The 24,646-nt window shown below is 47.2% G+C and overlaps 1 protein-coding gene across 2 annotated transcripts in view; it reads right to left on the bottom strand.

The window, feature by feature from the left end:
• The window catches only part of PTPRT (protein tyrosine phosphatase receptor type T), a 1,083,394-nt gene that overhangs the window by 662,017 nt on the left and 396,731 nt on the right, over positions 1–24,646 (bottom strand). For both annotated transcript variants that reach the window (XM_060122182.1, XM_060122183.1), the window contains exons 4-5: positions 22,945–23,026; positions 13,206–13,321 (exon numbers count right to left, since the gene is read on the bottom strand). In XM_060122182.1, coding sequence (XP_059978165.1) covers positions 13,206–13,321; positions 22,945–23,026 — 198 coding nt within the window. The remainder of the gene's footprint in view (positions 1–13,205; positions 13,322–22,944; positions 23,027–24,646) is intronic.

The raw sequence follows: 24,646 nt of genomic DNA, 5'->3' as shown, positions 1-24,646 counted from the left end.
TGATTCAAGAATAAACTTTGCTAGTGAGCTGATTCAAGAGGGTGGATGCCTGGCCATAGGAAGAGAGAGCACAGCCGCTTCTAAACACCTTGCCTCCTTTCTCATCTGCATTTGGGGTTGGCACTTGGCCCCTTAACCTTCCTCCTGTTTTCCTTCATCTCTTAAGCAAAACCCACAGGGTTTCCGTAAATGCAGACTCAGGTAAGTTAGTGAAGACACAGCCCACAAAGTGATAATAAACAGCTGGTGTCCTGGTACACCACCCACGGGCTCTGAGTCTCCCCCACAGGGACCAATCTGTCCCTCCAGGTAGAGCAGGGATGGGGGCTTTTCAACACCTCTCCTCCTTGGCATATGCTTCTTCCTCTGCCTGGTGCCTCCTGTCTCCCTGGAGATACTCCCGCTCCCTTAAACACACAGGTTCAGCTCGTTAGCATCTCCAGTAAGTGCCCCTGACTGTCACAACATCTTCTGGAAGTTCCTCACTCTCTTATGTATGGTGCAGACTTCCCACACATTTTTTCCTACAAGTGTTTCCCACTGTAGACTGTGAGCTCCCCGAGGGCAGGATTTTGCTATTTTCATTTCTAGCACCGTGCCCTGAAGCCTCCTGACTTGCTAAACATTTCTAGAATCAACATTTCTAGCAAGGCATTTTTGTCTTTACCATCCTGAATCTTAGATGTGATACTCTGAGTCTGAATAAGGCCCTTTCTCACAGCAGCAAGTTACAGTAACTGATAGGAAAACAAACGCAAGCCAAAACCACTTGTGTAGGCACCTGCACTTCTCTGGGCTTCAGTTTCCTCATTTAAACAATGGATCTGATACTGGTGTTTGCTCTATGGAGTTACTGCGACGAATAAATGAGAAGGCATGTAAAACATTTAACACATGAAGGTATATCCTGGTGTTAGTGGAGCTCTCTAAATTAACCATGAAATTAGCCAGGTGAAGTGGAGTAAACTGGATTACAGCCCCTCAAAGATGTCTACATCCTAATCCCCGGAATCTGTAAATATATCACCTTACATGGCAAAAGGGACTCTGAAGATGTGATTAAGGATTTTCAGATGGCGAGAGATCCTGAATTATCCAAGAGGATTTATATGCAGAAGAGGAAGAAGGCCGATGGCCAGAGTCAGAGAAGGAGATGTGGTGACAGAAGCAGAGGTCAGAGTGACGTGACTGATGGCTTGAAGATGCGGGAAGGAACCATGAGCTAAGGAATGCAGGGTAGTCTCCAGAAGCTGGAAAGGTTAAGGGAAGAGATTCTCCCCTCTCCTTCTCCAGAGGAGCCCAGCCCAGCCGACACCTTGATTTTAGCCCAGTAAGACCCAGTTTCTGACTTCTGATCTCCACAACTGTAAGGTAATAAATCTGCATTGTTTTAAGCCGCTAAGTTTGCAGAACTTTCTACATCAGCAATAAGGAATTAACACAAACGGCAAAGGACTGATTAAGTGCAAAATATTAATTTTTCATGTTTAAATTTTATTTTGGTGTCTCCTCCAGTATTATTTAACTTTGCTTCTTAAAGATGTCAGATTCCAGCAGAACCAGAGAGGATTCAGTGCATCCCCTTGAACAATTTAGATTTTTCTGTTTAGCTCCCGAACCACCAGGCTTTCTCCCATGGAAGGATAGGAAATCGCAGGTTGTCTAATAAAATCTCTAGAAAATAGGCCTTTTGATAATCACACCTGTCATACTGGGCGCAGGCAACAGCAGGACAGGGTCGAGCAGGAGGGCCCAGAGCCACAATAGGAAACAGGGCTGTGATGGACCAGGGCAAGGAGAAATGGAGGTTAAGTTCAGAGAGATGAGCCCAGATGGAAGGGCAAGCAATTGCACAGTCACCCAGGAGCCCAGGAGCAGAGATCGGGAGGGATTCTAGAAGACCAGGAATGGTGAGAGGCTCCGATGCCAGAATGCTGTGGCAACACAGAGAAGGGATTTAAGCAGAGAGAATGAGTAAGAAGCACAGGTGCCAGCCACTGTCTCAGCCCCAGACAGAGGCAGGAGAGAAAATGCAAGGGAAGCAAACAAGGGGAGGTTTCATGACACAGGAAAAGACTCAGAAACCTAAGCCCATAGGCGATGAGCAGGTTCGAGTGGGCACAGGGAGGGGTGGTACAGGGGAGATGCCAGGAGCCTGAAGTGGACCACAACCCAGAGGCAAAGTGGGAGAGTAAAGCTTCCCAGCCATCATACCAGGTGCCATGCAAGTGCACAGGGATGCAGATGTTAGGGTGCTAGGAAAGAGGAGCAGGACAGAGAAGGGAAGTCAAAGTCCTGGGAAAAGCCAGAGAGGAGCATGACATAGCTGATGCACATAGAAGCCTGTGGAAAATTCTATCAAACCCTCAGGCCCACGTCACCCCTTTGGCTTGTTGGAAATTTTCTTTTGGCTCCTGTAATATTTTTCATCCGTAAGTATATCCTTCCTCTGAAAGTTCCAGGCACACTTCCTTTCTTCTTGTGGCAAGTTTTTCAGAGCTATGTCTGTGGTTCTAAAATGAATCATCTTCTAGCCCCTCTGAGTCAATGAATCAATTGAGCAAGTTTCCCACTGGGCACTCAGAAGAGTGTCTTAGGTTGGGCTCCCCAGAAGGAAGCAGAGTCTGAGACCTGGCGATTTACCGAGTGCTCTCAGGAGAACAGGTATGAAGGAAAAGGGTGAGGAAAGAAGCTGAGCAACGATGTGGTGGAAACTGGGGTCTGGCTTCAGCCTGACTCCACGGAGCTCCAGAGCATGAAGTGTACCAGAGCTAATCTCACCAGGAGGCAAGGGGCCAGCTTCTGCACTCCACGCCCATCAGTCACAGGTCATAGGCAGGTGGGGGAGGAAAAACGGTGCCCCTTTGACCAAGGGCACAGTTCTCTGGGGAAGGAGGATTTGTGAGCCTTTAGCAGCCAACATGCACAGTACCCTGCGGTTTGGGGCACTGGCTCATAAAGGACACTTTAATCCATTCCACCCGGAACCTTCCTATCTCTATCTCCTCCTCCAGTATATTATACATAGGGTCTCCTGAAAGCCCATGAGCCACTGCCCTGAGATTTGCTGGTTGTCTGCTCCTGAATCTATGTTAAAAAAAAAGGGGGCAGGGGGCTGGGAACTGATCTCCATAGATCACTGACAACGTGGGAAGCTCAAGTACCCTGCAATAACACACTGCTTCCTCTGAAAAGCCGATCTGTCCCCCAGCGAATAAAGGTCCATAACTGAGTTTGATAAATATTTTGTTCAAAGTAATGGGATTTGTCTGAGCATTTATTAAGTAAAAGTCACATTAACGAACATGTCCGAGTGCTCAGTCTGTGCTAGGCACTGTGTTACCTGGCTTACATGATAGAATCCACTTAATCCTTCTCAAATCCCTAGGAAAGTACTTCTCAAAGGGTGGGTCCCAGACCCAGCATCGACATCGCCCGGGAACCTGTGAGAAATGTTAATTTTAATGAGATTTCCAGGGCTGATATCCATTTATGGAGGCTGTTTATTGGGGTTGGTAGTCTGAGTTGTCTCTTCCCCTTTCCTTATTCTATTATTAATTGCACTGGAAATGTCCTCATTATTTAACAAAAGAGAAAATGAGAGAGTGTGGAATGTGGAAGCTATAATTTCTTCCCAGAAGAATTTACAGGCTGGCGTTAAGATTCCAACAAAACAGCAAAAAGGGCAAAACATAAACACAAAGTCAAGTATTGAAATAGCATCCTTCAAGGAGGAAAACACGGTCAGCAGAGGATGAGCAGTGCTTTTAGAATAATCTAAAGCAGTGGTTCTCAAAGTGTGGTCCCCAGATCTACTGCATTAGCACCCCCTGGGAACCTGTTAGAAATGCAAATTTTCTGGCCCCTCTCTGGACCTAATAAATCAGGAGCTGTTATAGGGGGAGCCAGGCCGCTTTTGCTTTCACAGACCCTCCAGGTGATTCTCATGGGATGATAAGGCATGAGATAGGTCCTAAGAATATTCCTGTTCTCCAGATAAGGAAACTGAGGCAGACAGGTCAAGCAACATGGTTTAGAATAGTACTTTTCAAATTAATGTGCATACAAACCACCTGGGGAATCTTGTTAAAAATGCAGACTCCGATTCCCTGAGTCTGTGGGGGGACCTGACATCCTTCATTTCCAGCTAGCTCCCAAGTCTTGTTGCTGATGCCAGTCCATGAACCATAGCAAGAGGAGCAAAACCTTAACATGACTTTGCTGAGGGATGGAGTTAGGATGTGGACCCAGGTGATGTGATTCCAGACACTGAGGCCTTAATCACGTTGCCCAGCTGCCAGCCAGTGCACGACGGCGCACAGTTACCCTGTGACTCTGTGTGAGGCGGGTAGAGTGTGCAGTGTTCCAGAAACTCACTCTGCTTGTTCAAAGAACATCAAACGCCATCTTGCGGGAAATGACTGCTCCACAGAAAACAGTTTGGGAACTGATGTGATCGATGCCTAGCTTTCTAGAAACCTCAGCGGTCTCGAAGTCAGAAGTATCTTTGTAAGGAGGGGCAGAGCATCTTCCTGCATTCCTGGCTAGCAGACTTTCTGAATATATTATGAAGGGGTGTCATATCCAATGTGCTATTAGGCTTGGGTGAGGTTTTCTTACCCCAGCTCCATCCATCTAAAGCAGCGGCTCTCAAACCTTAGCATGCATAACGCTCACCTCCAGAGTGACTCAGTAGGTCAGGGGTGAGGCTAGATAATCTGCATTTCTGACAAGTTCCAGAGTGACACTGATGCTGCTGGCCTTGTCCTCTGTCTCCAAGATCTGAAGGCTAATGTCACCTTAAGTCCCTCACTGGAAAGAACGGGGCCAAATAATATCACGAAACACATGAATGGAATTCATTCCTTAAATCCAGGCCACTCCCTGAGGCTGAGCAATTGGTCACCGCACCAGAGATGCCCAGCCATGGGCCAAGGGTGTGGCACCCAAATCCAGCCCCTGTTCTGCTGGCAAAGCAGGAGTCCTGACCACAGGCTGACCGAACCCTCTTGGAGGAAGGCTACCTATTTTCTTTGCCCAAAGGCTCTGTCTGCGTGCCAGGCTATACGCCTTGGAGCTGCATGTGCCCACAGGGCGAACCTTTTTCCAATTCATCCACCCAGGGGGGCACATGTGTTCTAAGCTGAACAAAGGCATTTTATAGCCTTATCGGTGGTCCTGCTTAATCCCATTTTATACCCATGTCTCTCTCATTCATCATGGTAACAGTTCCCTTTGAAACCTCTCTTTTTTTCCTTCTTTTTCATCTGCTTATCTCTCTCTTTTAAAACAACTCAAATTCCACCTTCCCTTAGCTTGTTTTATGTTATGTGGAATAAGCCGGCTTGGTTTGAGAGCACACACTCTTTACAGGAGTAGGGACTGCAAATGCCCACACTTTAATATTTCTGACCCTGGCATATGTGCATCCTTCCACCACCCAGGCAAAAACCTCTCTATCTTCAGGAACTATCTAGAAAGGAAGACGAGAGAAGCACCTGAGGCCATGGAAAGCCTGCTGTTTTAGTATTACCTGATTGACTATCAAGTTATCTATAATAGCCTCACCATTTTGCAATTCCCCATCCTCTCTGCACCTGTGTCAGGACATTATTCCCTTCACAAAGAGATAAGACACAGCCTGCAAAAATGGCTGTCATTATTTCCGGACATGCCGGAGTGCATGCCGGCTTGCAACTGATTTATAATCGGCAGAAGTGGAAACATTACTGTCTTTAACAAAAGGAAACTGTGTGCAACTGACATTATGACTGTTTTACAGGAGATATTCTAACACATGGGTCCTAGAAACCTCCCGTGTGCTGAATTGAGCTCCTAGCGCAAGTGCGCGCGCGCGCACACACACACACACACACACACACACACACACACACACACACACACACGTAAAATGAGGCCACCGTTTCCAGTTGAAAATTATTCTAATTGCTCCAGAAATCTCCTGGCTAGAAAATATTTCAGTGAACTTCCCACAATTCATTCGAAATATTCTTTTCATTTCTAGTCATACTGCGTCAATGGCATGACATTTGGAAACTTGCTAAAAGCTGGCCCATTGATTCTCTTAAGACCATATTTGCACCTCTTTGGCAATCTCTAAAGAAGAGCTTTTGATTATTCTTTATTAAAAGTTGAAAGAAATAGAAGTGGACATAAATCATTTTTGATTCGCTATGCTAAAGACCTCCCAAGGGCCCACTGCGCGCATGGCTGACTGCCCATTTACGGTTGGTTTCTGGGTTCAGAGTTCCTGCAGCGTCAGGAGGGTCCTGGCATAAGCCCTACAGGGGGCCGTCAGCCCTGAGCAAAGAGGATGAGCAGGTGGTGAAGGGCCTGCACGCATGCCATCGCCCTGTGCAGCCTGGTGGCCCTTTGACTATTTCCAGTTCACCTCTCTGAACTCTGCTCACTGGCCACTTCTTCCGCGGCACGTCTCTGAGACTCATAATTCCTCCCCACTCTCCCTACTCCCTACCTCCTCAGCAGACCCCTTTCCCCCCTGGAGCCTGGTCACACGTGTGATAAAACATGTAACTCTGTGATTAGTTGCTAAATGTCTGTCTCTGCTGCCGAAAGGTAAGTTCCACGAGGGCAAGAAGCAGGGCTGCCTTGCGCGCCACGCTTTCTCCCAGCTCCCATGCGCTGGGGCGGGAATGAGCTGGATCAGTCCTGCAGCACATAAATGGGGGATGGGCTGAGGGAAGACAGGGAGAAAAAATATCACAAAGTAAAGGAGGAAAGAATACGTGTGTGAGGGGACAGCTCCAGGTCAGAGTTGCCTACGGTCCTCAGAGAGGAGGTGCACAGGATGAAGCAGGATGAGGTCCATGCATCAGCTTCAGACGAACCTGAGGGAACCCAACCCTGTGCAAATCCAAAGCCCAGCTAGATTTCCCTCCCCTGGGTCGCCCTACAGGGGCTATGTTTTAATCTGGGGTCCCTACAGGTGGAAAGAAGGAAAGACAGAGCATGTAGCAATGGTGCCACGACTCTGTAAATACACTAAAACCCACTAAATGGTAGACTTATTGAACTTTATGGTTTGTAAATTATATCTCAAAGGTAATAATAAAAGATTGGGGTATCCTAGGCGTGGGGCTCCCCAGCTATGACACAGACCTGCTGTGTGTAAACCCCACCTGGATCCACCCTCACATATCTTCACAGGACTTGGGGGCACAAGGGAAACTGTTGCAGACATGAAGCTTGTGGTGCCTGCGGAGTAATAAGTAATAAAGTCCTTTGTCTCTGACCCAAGAGTCTCGTGTCTCCTGCCAGCATCCATGCAACCATGCAACGGGCAACCTAACCCCTTTGCTTGCAAATAAGGCAAACTCTCAGACCCTTCATGGTTGCTGACAGGTGTGCCATGGAACCAAGAGGGCAGGAAGATTTTCAAGGAGGGAGCGGTCAGCAGCATCAAATGCTGAAAGAAGAGCCAACTATAAGGAATAATAATAATAATGAAGGAGGATGGGGGGGAGGGGGAGGAGTACCACCGCCACCACGCTGCCCCCTGGCTTTAGCCACAAGGAGAGCACTGGTGACCTTCACAAGAGCCACTCTGGGAAGAGGCAGGAGTTAAAGAAAGGCACATTGCAAGTGTAGACATCACATTTACGCAATGTGGCCAAGAAGGGGAAAAGAGCTGTAAGAAGGTGACTAGAAGGCAGAAATTTGAAGAAAAGCCCAAGGGTGTTGGAATTTGGTTTGTAGATTTGAGAGACTCAAATCTCTTTTTTTGTGTGTGTGTGTGGTACGCGGGCCTCTCACCGCTGTGGCCTCTCCCGTTGCGGAGCACAGGCTCCGGACGCGCAGGCTCAGCGGCCATGGCTCACGGGCCCAGCCGCTCCGCGCCATGTGTGATCCTCTTGGACCGGGGCACGAACCCGTGTCCCCTGCATCGGCAGGCGGACCCTCAACCACTGCGCCACCAGGGAAGCCCTCAAATCTCTTTAAGTACCTAGTACAGTGAAAATCAGAGGTGGGTAATTTTGTGATAAATACATGAATTTTTTTTTTTAATAGGAAGCCATCTGTATGGAAGGAAAGGCTGGAGTGGAGATACAGGTGGGCAAGCCTATGAGGTGAGCATGGAAGGATGAGCCCACCCAGGACGTAGACACAGACCTGCATTCAAATCCTGCCTCTACTGCCCACGACCTGGGTAACTCTGACTCATGTACCCTTAAGGTTCAGTCTCCTCATCTATAAAGCAGGGCTACAAACAGCATCTACCTGAACTGGTTGTGAGAATTAAATACATCATACGTGTAACCACTCAATACATGCCAGCTGTGTTGAGTATCGGCGTGAATTTCTCCTTAGTATGTAGTTGTAGGGGGCCCACTGGGTTTCCAGCAGAAGCCCCGCATGGAAGGGACACCTGGTAGAGATGCAGGCAGGAGGGGGAGCTGCTTCCAGGGCGCTCACAGCCCTGCGAGCCAGCAGTAGCCCTGCGGGGAGCGGGAAAACAGGTTGACCGGAAGACTCTGCCGCGGCGGACCAACACGTCTGCTTATCTCATCAGCCCTGGTGTGCCCACTGCTGTGCCGATGGCTTCCCAGGGCAGGAGCCGCCAGGTTCGGGTGTGTTCCCTGCAACAACGCCCGTGATTTGTCTAAACACATATGCTGCCCTACCGCGATCTGTGCAGAGGCTTTGGACACATGGCCTCATTTCTGAGACTCTTCGAACGCTATTCATTGTACAGACTTCCAAAGGAGTGAATCCTTTGTAGGGAGACCTGGAAGTCAGCCTTGGGGTGGGGCTGACAGGGCCTGCCCCGGAGCCCCTGAGGAGTGCATGGATCCCGCAGCAATCTTCCATAAAGACCAGGTGACACACAAAAATATTTCTAAACCTCCACCTTAATGAACAGTATCTCTTGGTGGCGATGAGGTGGGGCAGTCTGAGGGTAACTCTACCCCTATTCTCAACAGGGGCCAATGCTGCCGCTTCTGTCGGAATAGCTACCCCTAATTCTATGCCCTGTGAAGGCTCCTACCATCCTTAGAATATTCTGTGCCTGGGAAAAAGTGGTCACTTTCCTCCTTTTAACAGCATTTTTCCTGTTAATATTAGTTACCTATATTCATTTTAGCATATTTGGATGAAACAGAAAAGAGTAAAGATAAAAAAAAAAGCATATATAATCTACCATCGCAATCAATTATTAAGTGTCTTGATATGTGTTTTATAGTGTTATATGTGTATGTTTATAGAGGTATGTGTATATTTGTGTAAATATGTGTGTATACATATGGTTGGGTTTTGATATAAAATTAATATATTGGGCATATCGTTTTATAACTTGCTATTTTCACTTAAATATATACTGTGAAAATGGCATTAAATAGACTTCTATAGCCTGATATTTAATGGCCCCATTTACTTAATCAGTCCCCTCTTGCTGGGCATTTAGGTTGTTTTCAGTTTTTCATCCAGTTGAACACACTTGCATATACATTTTTTCCCTGTCTCTGGTTATTTTCTTAGGTGTATTCCCAAAAGTAAAATCACTTGCCGGAAGAATATGTACATTTAAAAGTGTTAGCTAGCTACTGACAAATTACCTTCCAGAAAAGACGTACCATGTACATTTTCACAGTGCTACGCCGATGATTTGTCACTACAGTTCCACCTACTTGTACCCTGAATATTGCTCTTTTTTTTTCCCTTTTTCCAAAAGGGCCCCCCAGACTGTAGGCTGCTTTTCTTACTAGTTATTCCAGTCAGGATGCACACCAACTACTCGCTTGAACAAAAGGCTTGAAGAATCACAAGTCTGGATTCCTTAGGACAACACATCACATAAGGAATCAGCAAGTTATGAATGAGGCCCTTCCACCGGAAGCCACGGCACTACATGCTTCACCTCAAGAGGAAATCATCCCAGAACAAGATGAGCTTGTTTATAACTTTTACTGGCCTTTATCCGCCTTTTCCCCAAAAGACTACAATTGTTCTAGGCTTAGGTATACACATTTCTGCATAGGTCCTGTCTGTTGATTTTTATGCAAAACTTGCACTACAATTCCATGGCAGGTGGCACTAGCAGACAGAGTCTTCTAGAGAGCACATTAAGTCTTCAGGAGGGTGCAAAACAGGGGCACGGGCAGTCTTCCTTTTTAACTTATTAATTTATGATCTGAAAGCACTTAAGGACAAGCAGGCTGTAGATCCCTGCTCTATAAAAAGAAGGTAAGCATTCTCTACAACAGGCAACAGGGATTTATCCCCAGCTACGCGTCCACCAACTTTTCCCTAACCACTGCCAGGGAGAGGGGCCACTGACATACTATTCTGAGAATAAAGGCACCGCCTTTATTTCCCTGACCTAAAACTGCTGGATAAAAAAGTTTCCACATTTGGTGACTTAGGGAATAGTCAGCTTATCTTGGAAGCGACAGCAAGAAATAGCATTGTTGAAAGGCACACCTGCTCTAGGTGTCCTGGGGACTCTTGGCCACAATGTGTCTGTCTCACTGACTTTGGAAATTCTCAGGCTGAGGTGCCCCAGCCTGTTACATGGAACACAACTTTGGCAAGTCTGCAGGCAGTTCCTCTAGGCGCTGGAATAAATCCAAAGCAGTATCTCATGAGAAATCCGCCACTGCCTTAGCCCGTCCACCTCAGATCAGGGCTGCAATTGTCTCTTGGGTGGCAGGTATCATGACTGGCGTCTCATATCTTATAGAAAGATGCTGACCTACTTCCAACTACACTGTTGAATACAAGCCTGGACTTAACTGGCCAAGCGGGCATTTTCCCAGAGAGCATCGCGTAAGCCATCTACCTCCCAATGTTTCCTGAAATATAGATGAGGGAGATAACATTTCTGGTGGTTTCCTTGAAGAAATATAGTTATTGAATCTATTCACTCTCCAGATACATGTGAGGTATCCCAGGATGGCGATGGTAGAGAGCTGGGGACCTCTGCCGTATCACACCGCCCACCCCACCTCCCTCCCCCCCACCTCCCTCCCCCCCCACCTCCCTCCCCCCCACCTCCCTCCCCCCCACCCCCTCCCCCCCACCTCCCTCCCCCCCACCCCCTCCCCCCCCACCTCCCTCCCCCCCACCCCCTCCCCCCCCACCTCCCTCCCCCCCACCTCCCTCCCCCCACCCCACCCCCGCCGCCAACTTGCTTTTACCCAGAGCATCACTATGGGAAACAAGCCTATGAAACTCACTTGTGTGCCCTCAGTAAGACTGTGGTGGAAAATGCTGTTCCCTACATCACAGACTGTTTTCTTTATGAGGACTCCCGGGAACAATTCCTGCCTGGCCTCTGTGTGAACGACAGAATTTTCTCAGGGACATCACTGTGAACTGTGTATCTGACAAGCTTTCCTTATTCTGTCTGTGGCCATGGTGCTGTGGGCTCTGCCTCTGACCCACCAGGAAGCAGCAGATGTACAGAAATGCAGTTTTTAGCACATGACCAGCTCCGACGTGTTATTTTCCTCCTATTTTGTGTTGCCTCACTTAATTTATGCTATCCTGTCGTGCTGTGTGTCCCACCGTAAGCCATCTGAAAAACGTTCTGGAAATAAGATTTGGTTTACACTGAAAAGTAGATAAATAAATAAGATGTGGAAGAGTTCTAAACCATGTGTTTCTATTTCCTTCAAAACTTCAATTACATTCTGCTTTAACATCCTTCCACTGACAGACTCAAGGTTTAGAGCACGCAACTCAGAACTGTAGCAATAACGTTCATAAGATCATTGGAAAACCCAAATAAAGATGCTGAATGTACTGTGACTGTCTCTTCTCATTCTTGTGACCCAACTGAGGCAATGCCATTGACATGACAAAGCTTCTTGGGATCCAGATGCACTTTAATACTAATTATAATGAATAAATAGCATTACGTAATACTTGAGTGACATGTGGAAGTTTCCTGTGCTCGCTTGTGGTCTGCAGGCAGACCCGGGAAGCGGCAGGAGCAGGCGTTATTATTTAATGCTATCTTCATTCTACTGCTGTGCTAAGAAGCAAGAAAAGAAGCTCCTAGATGTGCTCTCTCGGCCCAGGGACTTTCCAATCGCAGGAAATGGGCTCAAATGCAAGAAGAGAAGTGATACTATGAACTCCCATCAAAGTGTGCTGGGCATGGGTTAAGGACCAACATCCAAACTCTGTGAGTCAGAAGAGATGATAGAGAACTTTAAGTATATGAAGTTGAAGGTTACAGGAGTCAGCTTCTTTCAAGCAATACTCCTGATTCCTTGAACTGGAGGTGATGTCTCTCTAGAGCTGTGCTCTCCAGTAAGACTCTCTGCGATGTCAGAAATGTTCTCTATCTGCATTTGTCCAACATGGTAGCCACAAGATACATGTGGCTATTGTGCATTTGAAATGTGGCTAGCGCAACTGGGCATCTGAGTGCTGAACTGTATTTATTTTAACTAATTTAAATTTAAATAGTCATACTAAGTTTAACAATGTTACAGGGTACAGGATCAACATAGGAAAGTTGATTGTATTTCTGTCTACTAGTAATGAAAAATCAGAAATTGAGGGGTTTTTTTCAATGTATTTTAGAGTAGCATCAAAAATAGGAGATACTTAGAGATAAGACTGACTAAAGATATACAAGACCTGAACGATGAAAGTTATAAAACCCTGCTGAGTGGAATTACTACAGATCTTAATAAGTAAAGAAATATACCACGTTCACGATGAGAAAACTCATTATTGTTAAGCTGTCAGTTTTCCCCAAAGGGATCTATAGATTCAACGCAATCAACCCCCATCAAAATCCAACAGGCCTTTTTTTTTTTTTGTATTAGAAATTGACAAAAAAGCCATATGGAAACGCAAATGGACCCAGAACCTAAGATATCCAGTTTGCCTTAGTCCTGGGACTCTGGGCTTAAAGGACAAAGTTTGTTAGAAAGAAGTTTGGGAAGCTCAGAGTTGCAAATTCTAGTTTTGGCACTTTTATGTTTCTGACCTCAGTTTCTCCATCTGTAAAATGGGGAATACTGATGCCTACATAACAGAATTAGAGTTAAGATTTAACAAGATCATGGAGGCAGAGTATCATCCAAGGAGCAGAGGGACATAAAAAATACCCCTTCCCCTTCCCCCACCAAGCCCTTTATCACAGCACACACTTTCTTCCCTTCCCAAGGGGTGGGCAGGTATGAGCAGGAGGCCCCTCCCGTCCTTACCTGGAGCCAAAGTTTGTCATGCTGAGACCACTTTCCACCAGCAATGCACTGAAAGGTGGCATTCTGCCCCACGTTCACCTCGACATTTTGGAGCCGCAGAAAATGAGGTGCTTTTCCTAAGAGAGAAGCCAAAAAGTATATGAGGACAGAATTCAACAGCCTGACCATGGCCCTGTCGGTGGGTGGGAGCTCAGGATGGGCACTGGGCAGGGGGGAATTTGTGCTTAGGAGATGGTCTGGCTCGGTGAAAAGCTACTGTTGATTGATCACTTCCTATGATCCAGTTACTGTTCTAAGACATTTACATGCATCATCTCACTTAAACCTCACAAAAACCCACAAGGTGGGCAGTAACTCCATTTCACCAATCAGAAAATTAATGCTCTGAAGGGTTACACAGTTTGTCAGGGTCAGACAGCCAGAAACTGGGGAAGGCAAGACACGAATCCATGTCTCTGAGAGCCTCAAAATCCATATTATTAGCTGCTGGGTAATACTGCCATGTTTGCAAAAGGAAGTTGGAGGAGTGGGGGTCACCCCAGAAGATATCTCCCTGTAGACCTGGGTGAGCAGAAAGAAGAAAACTGAAGTGAAGCACCTCTGGGCCTGAGACTTGCACACCTGGCCTTGGTGATGATGCGGATCATGAAGGGAGCAAAGAGGGGAGGACGGAGAACAGGTGGAGGAGAACACTAGCAGTGAGCACTGAGTGAATGAAGGTTACGTGATTGGTGTCACGGCCGTGTCTACACATAGTAACTCACTTAACCCAGCGCAGTCGGTGGTGGTATTATCTCTATTTTACAGTGAGTGACGCAAGACACCGAGAATTCAAGACACATTCCGAGTCTGCGCTCTTCACTCTAAGCTGTGATATCTAGGGATGGGATGGAGGTGGGATATTCACGCCGGGGACCTGGCGTAACAGGAGAAAGGACTTTCAAATGAAACTCGTGGTGTCCGTGGGTAATCAGTTTTAGAATTAAACATATGTTTTATGTTGGGTAACTTGGGTTCATCTCCTTTCTTGTTTGTGGAGAGAGGTCCTTGCCTATGTGAGCTCTCCAAAGACGAGTGGATTGATAATCTATGTCTAGAAGAATGCGTTTCTTCATCAAGGTACAAAAGTGCCAACGATCCCTATCACATCAACCAAATCAGTGATGAACCAGGCGTCAAATACCCCTGGGATGCGATCAAACCGACAGATGTTAAGAGGATCAGGAGGTTCAACGAGGGCCTTTGGCCATCTTTTCAGAGAGAGTCAAATATCCAGACAGACAAGTAATAATAATAACATCATTTATTGAAAGTTCCTCCAATGCCAGGCACTGTGAAAAATGCTTTACATGTTTTATTGAAGTTAACTTCATGATATTCCCTAAAGCAGACACTAGTATTATTTCTCTTTTAGAGAAGCAGAAACCAAGGCTCACCAAGTTTAATTTGGCCAACACTACACTGCATTAATGACAGGAACAGAATTCAGTCCAGGTCCATTTTAGCCCCAAACTCAGCATTTAACCAGCACATTCTCTTGCCTCATGGACAACGGGGAGGTCAACGGTGTCACCTGGAGCCCAGGGTCCAAAGAAAGGGCTCACGGGCAAGGCTGTGCTGACCCTCCAGACGCTTGTCATTGCTCTGGAATATTTTACCACAAGAGATTCCTTTCCTTGGCACTCGTCCCCACGGCCTTCACACTTTGAACTGTCTGCTCTACCAAACTGTGTCACCACCTGCAATGCTCAGCAAAAGCCCAGGACCTTGGCACGATCAGGCAGACTCGCTGTGCAAAAACATACAGCTTCTGCTCAGGTTTTTAAACAAAGCAACAACAGCTCAGAGTCCCCCTCAGGCCACCTCCAGGGCCCCACGACTAGATGGCGTCAAGAGTCCAAGGCCCAGGGAGGTCCTCTCATGGTGGGCTTCTCAGAGTTGAAGATTCGTGCATCTAGTCGACCTGACAAATGTCATGCTGCTTTTTTATTTTTTTATTGTTTTTTCGTTTTTTTACTGTGAGGCACCATACAAGGAGTCCAGGACAGCCAATGCTCAGAAAGCCCGAACTCCTCCACACAGTTCAGCACAAACTTTTTAATTTACTTTTATTTTTGCTGTGTTGGGTCTTCGTTTCTGTGCGAGGGCTTTCTGTAGTTGTGGCAAGCGGGGGCCACCCTTCATCGCGGTGTGCGGGCCTCTCACTATCGCGGCCTCTCTTGTTGCGGAGTACAGGCTCCAGACGCGCAGGCTCAGTAGTTGTGGCTCACGGGCCTAGATGCTCCGCGGCATGTGGGATCCTCCCAGACCAGGGCTCGAACCCGTGTCCCCTGCATTAGCAGGCAGACTCTCAACCGCTGCGCCACCAGGGAAGCCCCATGCTGCTTTGATTGTCTGAAATTTTTTTCCTTTTTGCTCTCCTGTATAATTCTGTAAAGTTATTTTTGGAACTAGCAGTTCAAGTCCATTTTTAAGTGGGAATAGGGTAAACCTTGTAAGCCCCTTTATGCTACCTGTTTGAAGCGGGAAGGAACATCTACTCCCTGGTAAGGAGGGGGTACAGAATCTTAGTTCCAACGTTGGGAGGCTTTGTGTTGGGTTTTTACAAAAGGATACCTCCCCTCACCCTTGGGGACCCTGGGCAAATGGTTCAACCTCTGGGACTTGTGCAACTAGAAATGAATTGTCTCTGGATCAATGTCCCCTGCTTGCTTCTCTCTTTTTTTTTTTTTGACCACACCATGCGCAGCTTGTGAGATCTTAGTTCTCCAAGCGGGGATTGAACCCAGGCCCTCGGCAGTGAGAGCAGGGAGCCCTAACCACTGGACCACCAGGGAATTCCCTTCCTGCTTCCTTCTGACGCCTTTCCAGCAGACCTCTTGCCTTGATTCTTTCATCTGCAATCCCTCTTCCTCCCTCCCTTCTAGGTACAGTGGTAGAGAATTCAGAGGTTTAATGGCCCCTGGTTAATAATTCTGGTGAAACACTGAGGGTTTACAGAGAGCAGAGATGTTGAAAGCACGCACCTTCAGGAGCCAGACAGTTATGTAAAGGAACAAAGTGGTTCAGCTGTAAAACAAACAAAAACAAAACTGCCACCTCCTTGCCCCCTTATTCATTTTCCTACCTTTCATAGAGACTTGGGTCAAATAAAGATTTCTCTGTATCAGAAAAGCAACATCACAAGCACACTAATAACTGGTATCTGACACCAGCCTCAGCAATGAGGAGGCAATAAGGAGTGGTGGGGACTTAGGGGAACTGGATAAAGACCCCATGCCCCATACGCAGGGGGCAGCTAGCAGTTCCCTAAATCCAGCAGACAGAGGCCATGCGACAGTGTTGTGCTCAGGGTAGCCAATCATCCGATTTCTCAAGGCAAGTAAGAAATCCAGCCTTAGGGGAAAGCCCTCATTCTAAAATCTTGACTGAATTGATTAAAACACTATGTAGACTTAACAAAACACGACTGCAGGCATGCTCTTCTAGTTGGCTGTCTCCGTTACATAGCTCTTATGGAACAATTTCCACTGGCCAGTCTTGCCTGGTCTGAACCCATAAAACCAAGGATGTCCCCACCCCTCTAGGCGTCATGCTGTTGTATCACGTGCACACTAGCCCTAGATCGCGGTCCTCAACACGGTGACCTTTCCGGACCACCGCCCTCCTGCTTAGCACCCTCTCCACATGCCCTTACTCTTTGAGCCCTGGCTTCATCTCCAGCTCACGACAGATCTCTTTCTCTCTCTCTGGGGGACCTTCCTTATGTTGGGGACCTGTTTGGTACACTTCTCTGAGCTGGCCTCCCCAATCCTCCTCCCATCCCCCCACCCCCACCCCAGTCCACTCCCAGCTGCGATTTGCACCCAGCATCTACAGCTCCAGGAAAGCAATCATCCCACCTGCTTCAACTCACCAACCTTCGGCCAAGCACAGACGACCTCGGGGCCCAGACCAGCCACCAGCTCGGGGTTTTAAGCATCCCACACTCACTCCCCGCTGAGACCCAGCGCCCCCAAAATGGGACCCTGCGGAATGGGGTCAACAGAAAACTGGCTGTGCGTTTGGGGCAAAAAGCCTTGATGTTGGTGACATTTACACTCCTGCAGATGTCAGTACAGCATCTGAAGACGTATTATTGTGCCCTTTATCTCGCTCTTTAAACCTGACAGTGCTCAGTAGGAAGCCACACAATTGCGGAGAAAGTGCACTACATACATTATAAACGTGCTGCAGACCGTGGGCTCAGTGACATGGCCCCACAAGGTTGTGATGGGAAAAAAAAGAAGTTTAAACAATTCTAAAAGTCAACCTAGGAGCTAGAAACTTTGAAACTGAGTGGAAAATCGTGCTGACATTTATCGTCCACAGTTATAACCGTAGTGGCCCTGCTAATGGCTGACACGGAGACACGGCAGCAGCGGGTAACTATGGCTAAAATATTTGCAGAATAACACAAAAATGTTAAATGGGCCATAAAATATAGATGAGAGGTCTCAGTCTGTAGGAGAAAATAATTTCCGTTGAGTATCACACTTATCTTCCGGTCACTGTTTTAGAAGCTGACAGGCAACTGTTTAAAGTCATAACTTCAGCTCAAATCGATCGAGAACACAACAGCAAATCATGCACTAAGCCCCCTGGAACTCTTGGAATACTTAGTGGAATCGCTTATTGATAAACTCTGACCATACCTTAATTTTTAAAAAATGTTTTAGGGAACTGGAATGGAGAGTTACAAGCCTGAGGACCTAAAGAGGAGGCATTCTTTTAATAGTGTTAAGTTTTTAACAAGCTGTGAGTGAAGTCATAAACGCATTAAGGCTGGGGTTGGGGGAAAAGCACTGTCAGGCCAAAGGACAGTTCAGAAGCTACTAGCAGGCTGCGTGACTCGCGATCCCACGAGCAGCCTCCAGGACCCACGCATAGTGGGAACCATGAAAGGTCACACACACCTCCTCCCCAGAATCACACCATCCAGGTGATGAAGCCAGAAACCTAGCAGGGCACCATTTCTGATGCCTCTGGCTCCTACTCTGATCCCATCACTTAGGACCAGTGGGCTCTACCTCCTAAATTCATCTCTAATCTGTCCACTACCTCTCTCCATCTCTAAGCTCTATGTTTCTTCATGGTCTGCTTACCATCTGTGATGGGTTGAACTGTATCCCCCAAAATTCACGGGTTGCAGCTCTAATGCTCAACAGCTCAGATTGTGACTGTATTTGATGACTGAGACTTTAAAGGGGTGATTATGTTAAAATGAGGCTGTTAGGGCAGGCTCTAACCCAATCTGACTGATGTCCTTATAAGAAAATTTGGACACACAAAGACCATGTGAGGACAAAGTGAGAAGGGGGCCGTCTGCAAACAAAGGAGGGAGCCCACGGACAAAACCAAACCTGCCACCTTCATCTTGGACTTGGGGCCTCCAGGACTGTGAGAAAATAAAATTCTGCTTAAGCCACCCAGTCTGTGTATTTTGTTATGGCAGCCCTAGCTGACTAATATACCGTCTGTTATAGACCAGATAATTACCTGATTGTTTTATTTTCAGTCTCTTTCACATCACTGGAAGCCCATGAGGGCAAAGAATGAATCTGTCCTTACTCACTTCCATGAACCCAGACTAGCGTCTGGCATGGAGCATATATGCTCAGTAAACATGTCGGATGGTGAATCAATGTCTCTCTACTACCTGGTCCAGGATATCATCATCTCTTACATGACTCTAGAACTTTCTTTGTCATAGTTCTCCTGACTTCTTCTCTATTCTCCCTTCAACCCTCCTCCACATAACAGCCAAAGTAATCTTTTAACAATTAAATGAAATCATATCAATCCCCAGCATAAACCCCTCCAGTGGTGCCTCCCTACACTTAGATTTAAATCTAACCAGCCATGGGGCTTCCCTGGTGGCGCAGTGGTTGAGAATCCGCCTGCCAATGCATGGGACACGGGTTCGAGCCCTGGTCCGGGAAGATCCCACATGCCGCGGAGCAACTACGTCCATGCGCCACAACTACTGAGCCTGTGCTCTAGAGTCCGCAAGCCACAACTACTGAGCCCGTGTGCCACAACTACTGAAGCCCACGCACCTAGAACCCATGCTCCACGACAAGAGAAGCCACTGCAATGAGAAGCCCGTGCACCGCAACAAAGAGTAGACCCTGCTCGCCACAACTAGAGAAAGCCCGCACACAGCAATGAAGACCCAATGCAGGAAAAAATAAAATTAATTAATTTTAAAAAATCTAACCACGCACAATCTAAAATATGACACAAATGAACTTATCTACAAAACAGAAAGAGACTCACAGACATAGAGAACAGACTTGTGGTTGCCAAGGGGGAGGGGCATGGGGAGGGATGGATTGGAGTCTGGGGTTAGCAGATGCAAACTATTATATACAGAATGTATAAACAACAAGGTCCTAGTATATAGCACAGGGAACCATATTCAATATTCGGTGATAAACCGTAATGGAAAAGAATATATATATATAAAAAAAATGAAACAGTTTGCTGCACAGCAGAAATTAACACAACATTGTAAATCAACTATACTTCAATTAAAAAATAATAAATTACACAGTTTGATAAGTTAAAAAAAAAAAACTAACCACTCACAATGATGTCCAGGGCCCTGCTTTCCCTTTCACTCAGAAACACTTTCCCCCATGTTCCCCATGCTCAGGATACTCCGGCAGCATCAAGCTGATCCCACCGGGGCCTCTGCACTTGCCCTTTCCTCTGCCTAGAATGCCCCCTCCCCAGCCCTTCACACAGTGAACTCCTTCTACGACTCAGATCTCAGCTCAGACCACATCTTCAAAGATATCTCCCTGAGGGCTCCCCTGGTGGCGCAGTGGTTGAGAGTCCGCCTACCGATGCAGGGGACACGGGTTCGTGTCCTGGTCCGGGAAGATCCCACGTGCCGTGGAGCGGCTGGGCCCGTGAGCCATGGCCGCTGAACCTGCGCGTCCAGAGCCTGTGCTCCGCAGCGGGAGAGGCCACAACAGTGAGAGGCCCACGCGCCGCCCCCCCCATCAAAAAAAAAAAAAAGATATCTCCCTGACCACTTTATCCAGGAAGCCCCTCCACATCCGTCCCTCACATTTACTATATTCACAACACATCACTATCTGAAATTATATTAGTGACTTACTTAATATTAGTTACTTACTTAATGTCCTTCCTCCCTCTGTCCTTCTGCTAAGTATACAACATGGGAACAAAGACCTACCTATCTTGGTCACTTAAGTATCCTCTGTGTCCAGCAGAAGTTCCCGACACATAACTGACGCTCAATAATTGACTCGTTGAAAGAAAGAATGAATAAAAACCCTGGCTGGATATGGACTGAGCATGGGGCCTTGGGAAGGGGCCTTTGCTAGGCCCTGGTCAACCCCACATGACTCACGAGCTATGGATAGAACTCAGGGGACTACAGGCACCACCAATATTTGCACAGAGAGTTAAATGGAATTTTCCAATTCCAGCCACTTCCACAGAGTTGCACATTTTGATTTCTAGGAAGTTTTAAGCTGAAGCCTCCTAAGGATCTGAGTTGAACTCAGATGCAGCACATTACACAAGAACACGGCCAGGGTCACGTCTTCCTGAGTTATGTCCCATGGCCCATTTGCTGGGTAACTTGCTCTCAGCAATTCCATAACCGCATAATGCACACTCCTCAGCAGGAGGAGTATCACGCTCTCAGAAGAATCCAAAATTCAGAAGCAGCTTCAACGGGAGGAGGATTCCAAGAGGAGCCACGAGACTTCAGGCATGGAAAGGCATTCAGATGCCCTCCAGAGAACCCTCGCCCATGGAGATTTCTCTGAGAGAAGGAAGCATGGGGCTGCGATGGCAAACCACGGACAATGGGTAGAGTTAAGGCAGAGTTGAGGCTGAGACAAGAGACAGGTGTCAGGCTGGGTGTCATGGTGGAGGTAAAAATTCCCAGTAGAGGACAGGATTCTGGGATCCCAGGAGAGAGAACCAGGCCAGACTCTTTTAGGAAGAAAGCCCTAGTGCTGGCATCCAGCACAGGGTAAGCAGCACGCATGCAGCTGGACGCGGCTCTGAGGATGCAATGTGTGCAGGACTTGGGGATTGCTGAAATCCTGTTTCAGAGAGACTGCCTCAAGACTGATGGCTGTGCAAGGCTGAGTGTGTGAGGTTAAGTGGATCACAGGTAGACCAGACATCTCCCGACATGGTCTGAGGTCAACAATCATTCCCCAAGGGGCAGCAGATGCTGATTCCCAGGAGTCAAGGGAGGGGAAGACTTAATCCTGGTAAGAGGGACTCATGTGTATACCCAGTACATAAACCCTGCACTGCTGGGGGATTTCTGGGCGCCTCTTCACATGAAGTCTGTTTCAGCAGAGACATTTGCTGGGCATAACTGAAAGGACAGATCCACCTGAGAAAATCCCAAAGACTCAGGAAGTAACCCAGAGGGTAGGAACCTTAGGCCAGAGTAATGGAGAATCTAATAGGATCTCAGCATTTCTGAGATGCTGGTTGATTCCTGGGGAGGAGGTTTCCCTTACACAGACACCAAACACAGTTATCCAAAATACTGTCTTGCCAAAACCCCTTGGAACTCCTCCCAAATTCCTCCAGAGAAGGTGCTCTAAGACAATGGGTCAAACAATGTCACTGTAGTGCCAGGGGAGGGAAGTGATGTTTGGGGCTCTGATGAATTCACTGTAGCAGAAGTTGAAAGAATCATTCCAGTTAAAGCAACACAGATGGGGCAGAAATGAGAAGAGCCTCAAAATGGGAGGCATGAAAGGCATAAAAGCACAGGACATGTTACATCTCTTGAGGGAGCAGCAAACTGCACCAGAGCCCATAGCATGACTCATGGCTCTAATGAAGAAGTGGAGACAACCCTGCTACGAGTTAGTTACCCAGTGGATGCCAAAAAACTAATAGGAACTTCCGATCTGCAGACACTAACAAACTAGTGGGGCTGGCGACTTAACCAGCCCTCCTATGGGGCTGCCATAATCCCCAGGCATATCCCTTTGATTACAATCCCCCCACCAAATGTCTCTGGATATGACGCCATCTCAACTACCTGCACCCAGGACTTGTCCCCTCTGAGATTTAGCGAACCTGGGAAGCACATCTCCTTGCTCAGACACATTCAAATATCTTAGACTAAATACACAAAGAGAGAAAACTTCCAGGGGAAATTGGCCGGGCTTGGAGGAGTGGAATGCCTTTGAGAACTCTCGACACTGTACCCTAAGTACTAACCACTGTGAGAAATCTCTCCCTATGCCTACACGGAGTTGATGAGGGTATTTAAAATTACTTTTAAAGAATTAATAGCTTCGGGGTACTTTTCCCTGTGAGTGAACAGTGTGCTAATTTGCTCAATGTTTTGGTGGTGTTCTTTTTCTGAGACAATTGCACAGGATTCTATCCAAAGCCCTCTAATTCTTCCACTTCAGTGGTCTGAATCCCGCTAACAAACAATCAGGACTTTAGACTCCCTTAATAGACAGATTCAAACAAAGATGTTTTGCCGCTCTCTGCAAAGTCCTGGAGGTGCTGCCTACAGGCAGCAAAATTATGGATTTATTCAGGACTGATTGCATTGAGTATGTAAGAGAGTGAGAGATGTTTGTGAGCTGAATGAATAGGGGGGGACTGCAGCCTCCAAGCTACCCAGTCTGGCATGGAGCCAGGCTGTGTTAGGATGAGGGGAGAGACTTACTGCATGGATGGGCAAGGACCCGGACCTCGTCCACAGCGATGTAGCCAGGATGACCCTTCAGAGAGACGGATTCAAATATCACCTGCAACACACAAGGCAGGAGTCAATTTCGCAGAAGTGGTTGTAGGAATTCATCACAGCTGCCCAGCCCCCAAACAATTTATGTTTCAGCTTCCCACTAGAACTACCAAAAGACATCTTATATTAGGCTAGGATGCTACCCCGGCAATTGACGTGGATTTTCAAAATAAGGTAAAAAGACCACATTCCGGTGACTAGCAAAAGAATAACCAGCCACATGGAACATTTCTAACGGTTTTCACAACTAACACTGGGATGCAGGGAAAACAACCCAAATGTGGCCTGGAAACCCCGATCTGCACCTTTTTCATTGTTGTTTCAGGGGAAGCACAAAGAAGGATGACTTCTGAATATCTCAACTTTCTTACGAAGGATGAGGGAGAAGCCACCATAAGCCAAGGAGGGTTCACCTTAATTTAATTCCACATCTCCAAGGAATACAGTCCATCTGAATTACCTGACAACACCTCTTGAAAATAAGCCCCAGGCACCACTGTTGGTATCCGGGAATCCAAGGGCAACAAGTTCTTTGAATCCTCCATTCTGACTCCCACTCAAACTGCTGATTTCAGGAAACAGCTTTCCTTGTCACCCACCATCCACCTTCCCAAAGGAGATGTGACTATCTGTGTGGACAGCATGACCAATGCCCTTGACCTCCCTAATTCCAATGGCCTCGTCTTCCAATCAGCTTCAGCCACATGCGCACACTTGCCCTTCTCCACTCCACAAGCTGGCATGTGCAGTGTACTTTGGCACAGACCACTACCACGCACTCCTCTCCCAACTCACCCCTCTTAAACCTGCTTCTGCAGTGCATGTGGCACCCGGGATCTCAACTTTCCTAGAGACTGTATGCTGCATGGACCTCCCTGTATTCTCAACAAACCCAGGGTTCCCCCACTCTGTTGACTCATCACCCATACCACTCTCACCAAAAGCCCCAGTTCCTCATTTCAGTGTCGGCAAGTCTATTGCAAAAGTGCCTTCTCCACTCCTATACCCCACACAAATGTTCCCCTTTCAACATCACCTACCCAATCCCTGCAAGATACCCACATCACATCTTTAAGAGGCAAGGGGACTACAGAGGGGCTGACTTCTAACTTCCTACCCATCAACCTAATCTTCATGGGTCAGATGACTACACACCAACCACTGCCCCCTCTCTGCAAGGCACACCCCAGCGCCCTTGACCTCTACCTTTGCTGCATTTTCCAGCTTCTTGGTTCTCTCTCTCTCTAACTTATATCTCCGAATCCTCCCTTTTATTCCTGACTCTGACAAACATAAACGCTTGGATTTTCTCTTACTCTTTAAAAGCTACCCTCTGGCAGCAGTTGTATTTATAGTCCAATTGTGTTTCAGTCACATTTAAAATTCTCAATAGTTTTAATTACACTCACTCTACACTCCCCTACTTCCCAGTGCAAAACCTCAACCCCTGTCACCTGGACTTTGTCCTCAGCAGTTCCCCCAACACTGATTGCATGGCAGACACCAGTAATCTTACTAGGGCTCTTACTGCTTAAATCCAATACACATATTTCAATCTTTATCTTACTTTAAGAAGGAAAACAGTATAGGGCTTGGGATCTGGGTCAGAATGCCTGGGATCTAG

Source organism: Lagenorhynchus albirostris, chromosome 15 (assembly GCF_949774975.1).
Source record: "Lagenorhynchus albirostris chromosome 15, mLagAlb1.1, whole genome shotgun sequence".
Taxonomy (NCBI): Eukaryota; Metazoa; Chordata; class Mammalia; order Artiodactyla; family Delphinidae; genus Lagenorhynchus; species Lagenorhynchus albirostris.
Note: the sequence above shows the minus strand (reverse complement) of the source record. Positions and strands in the feature narration are given on the sequence as shown.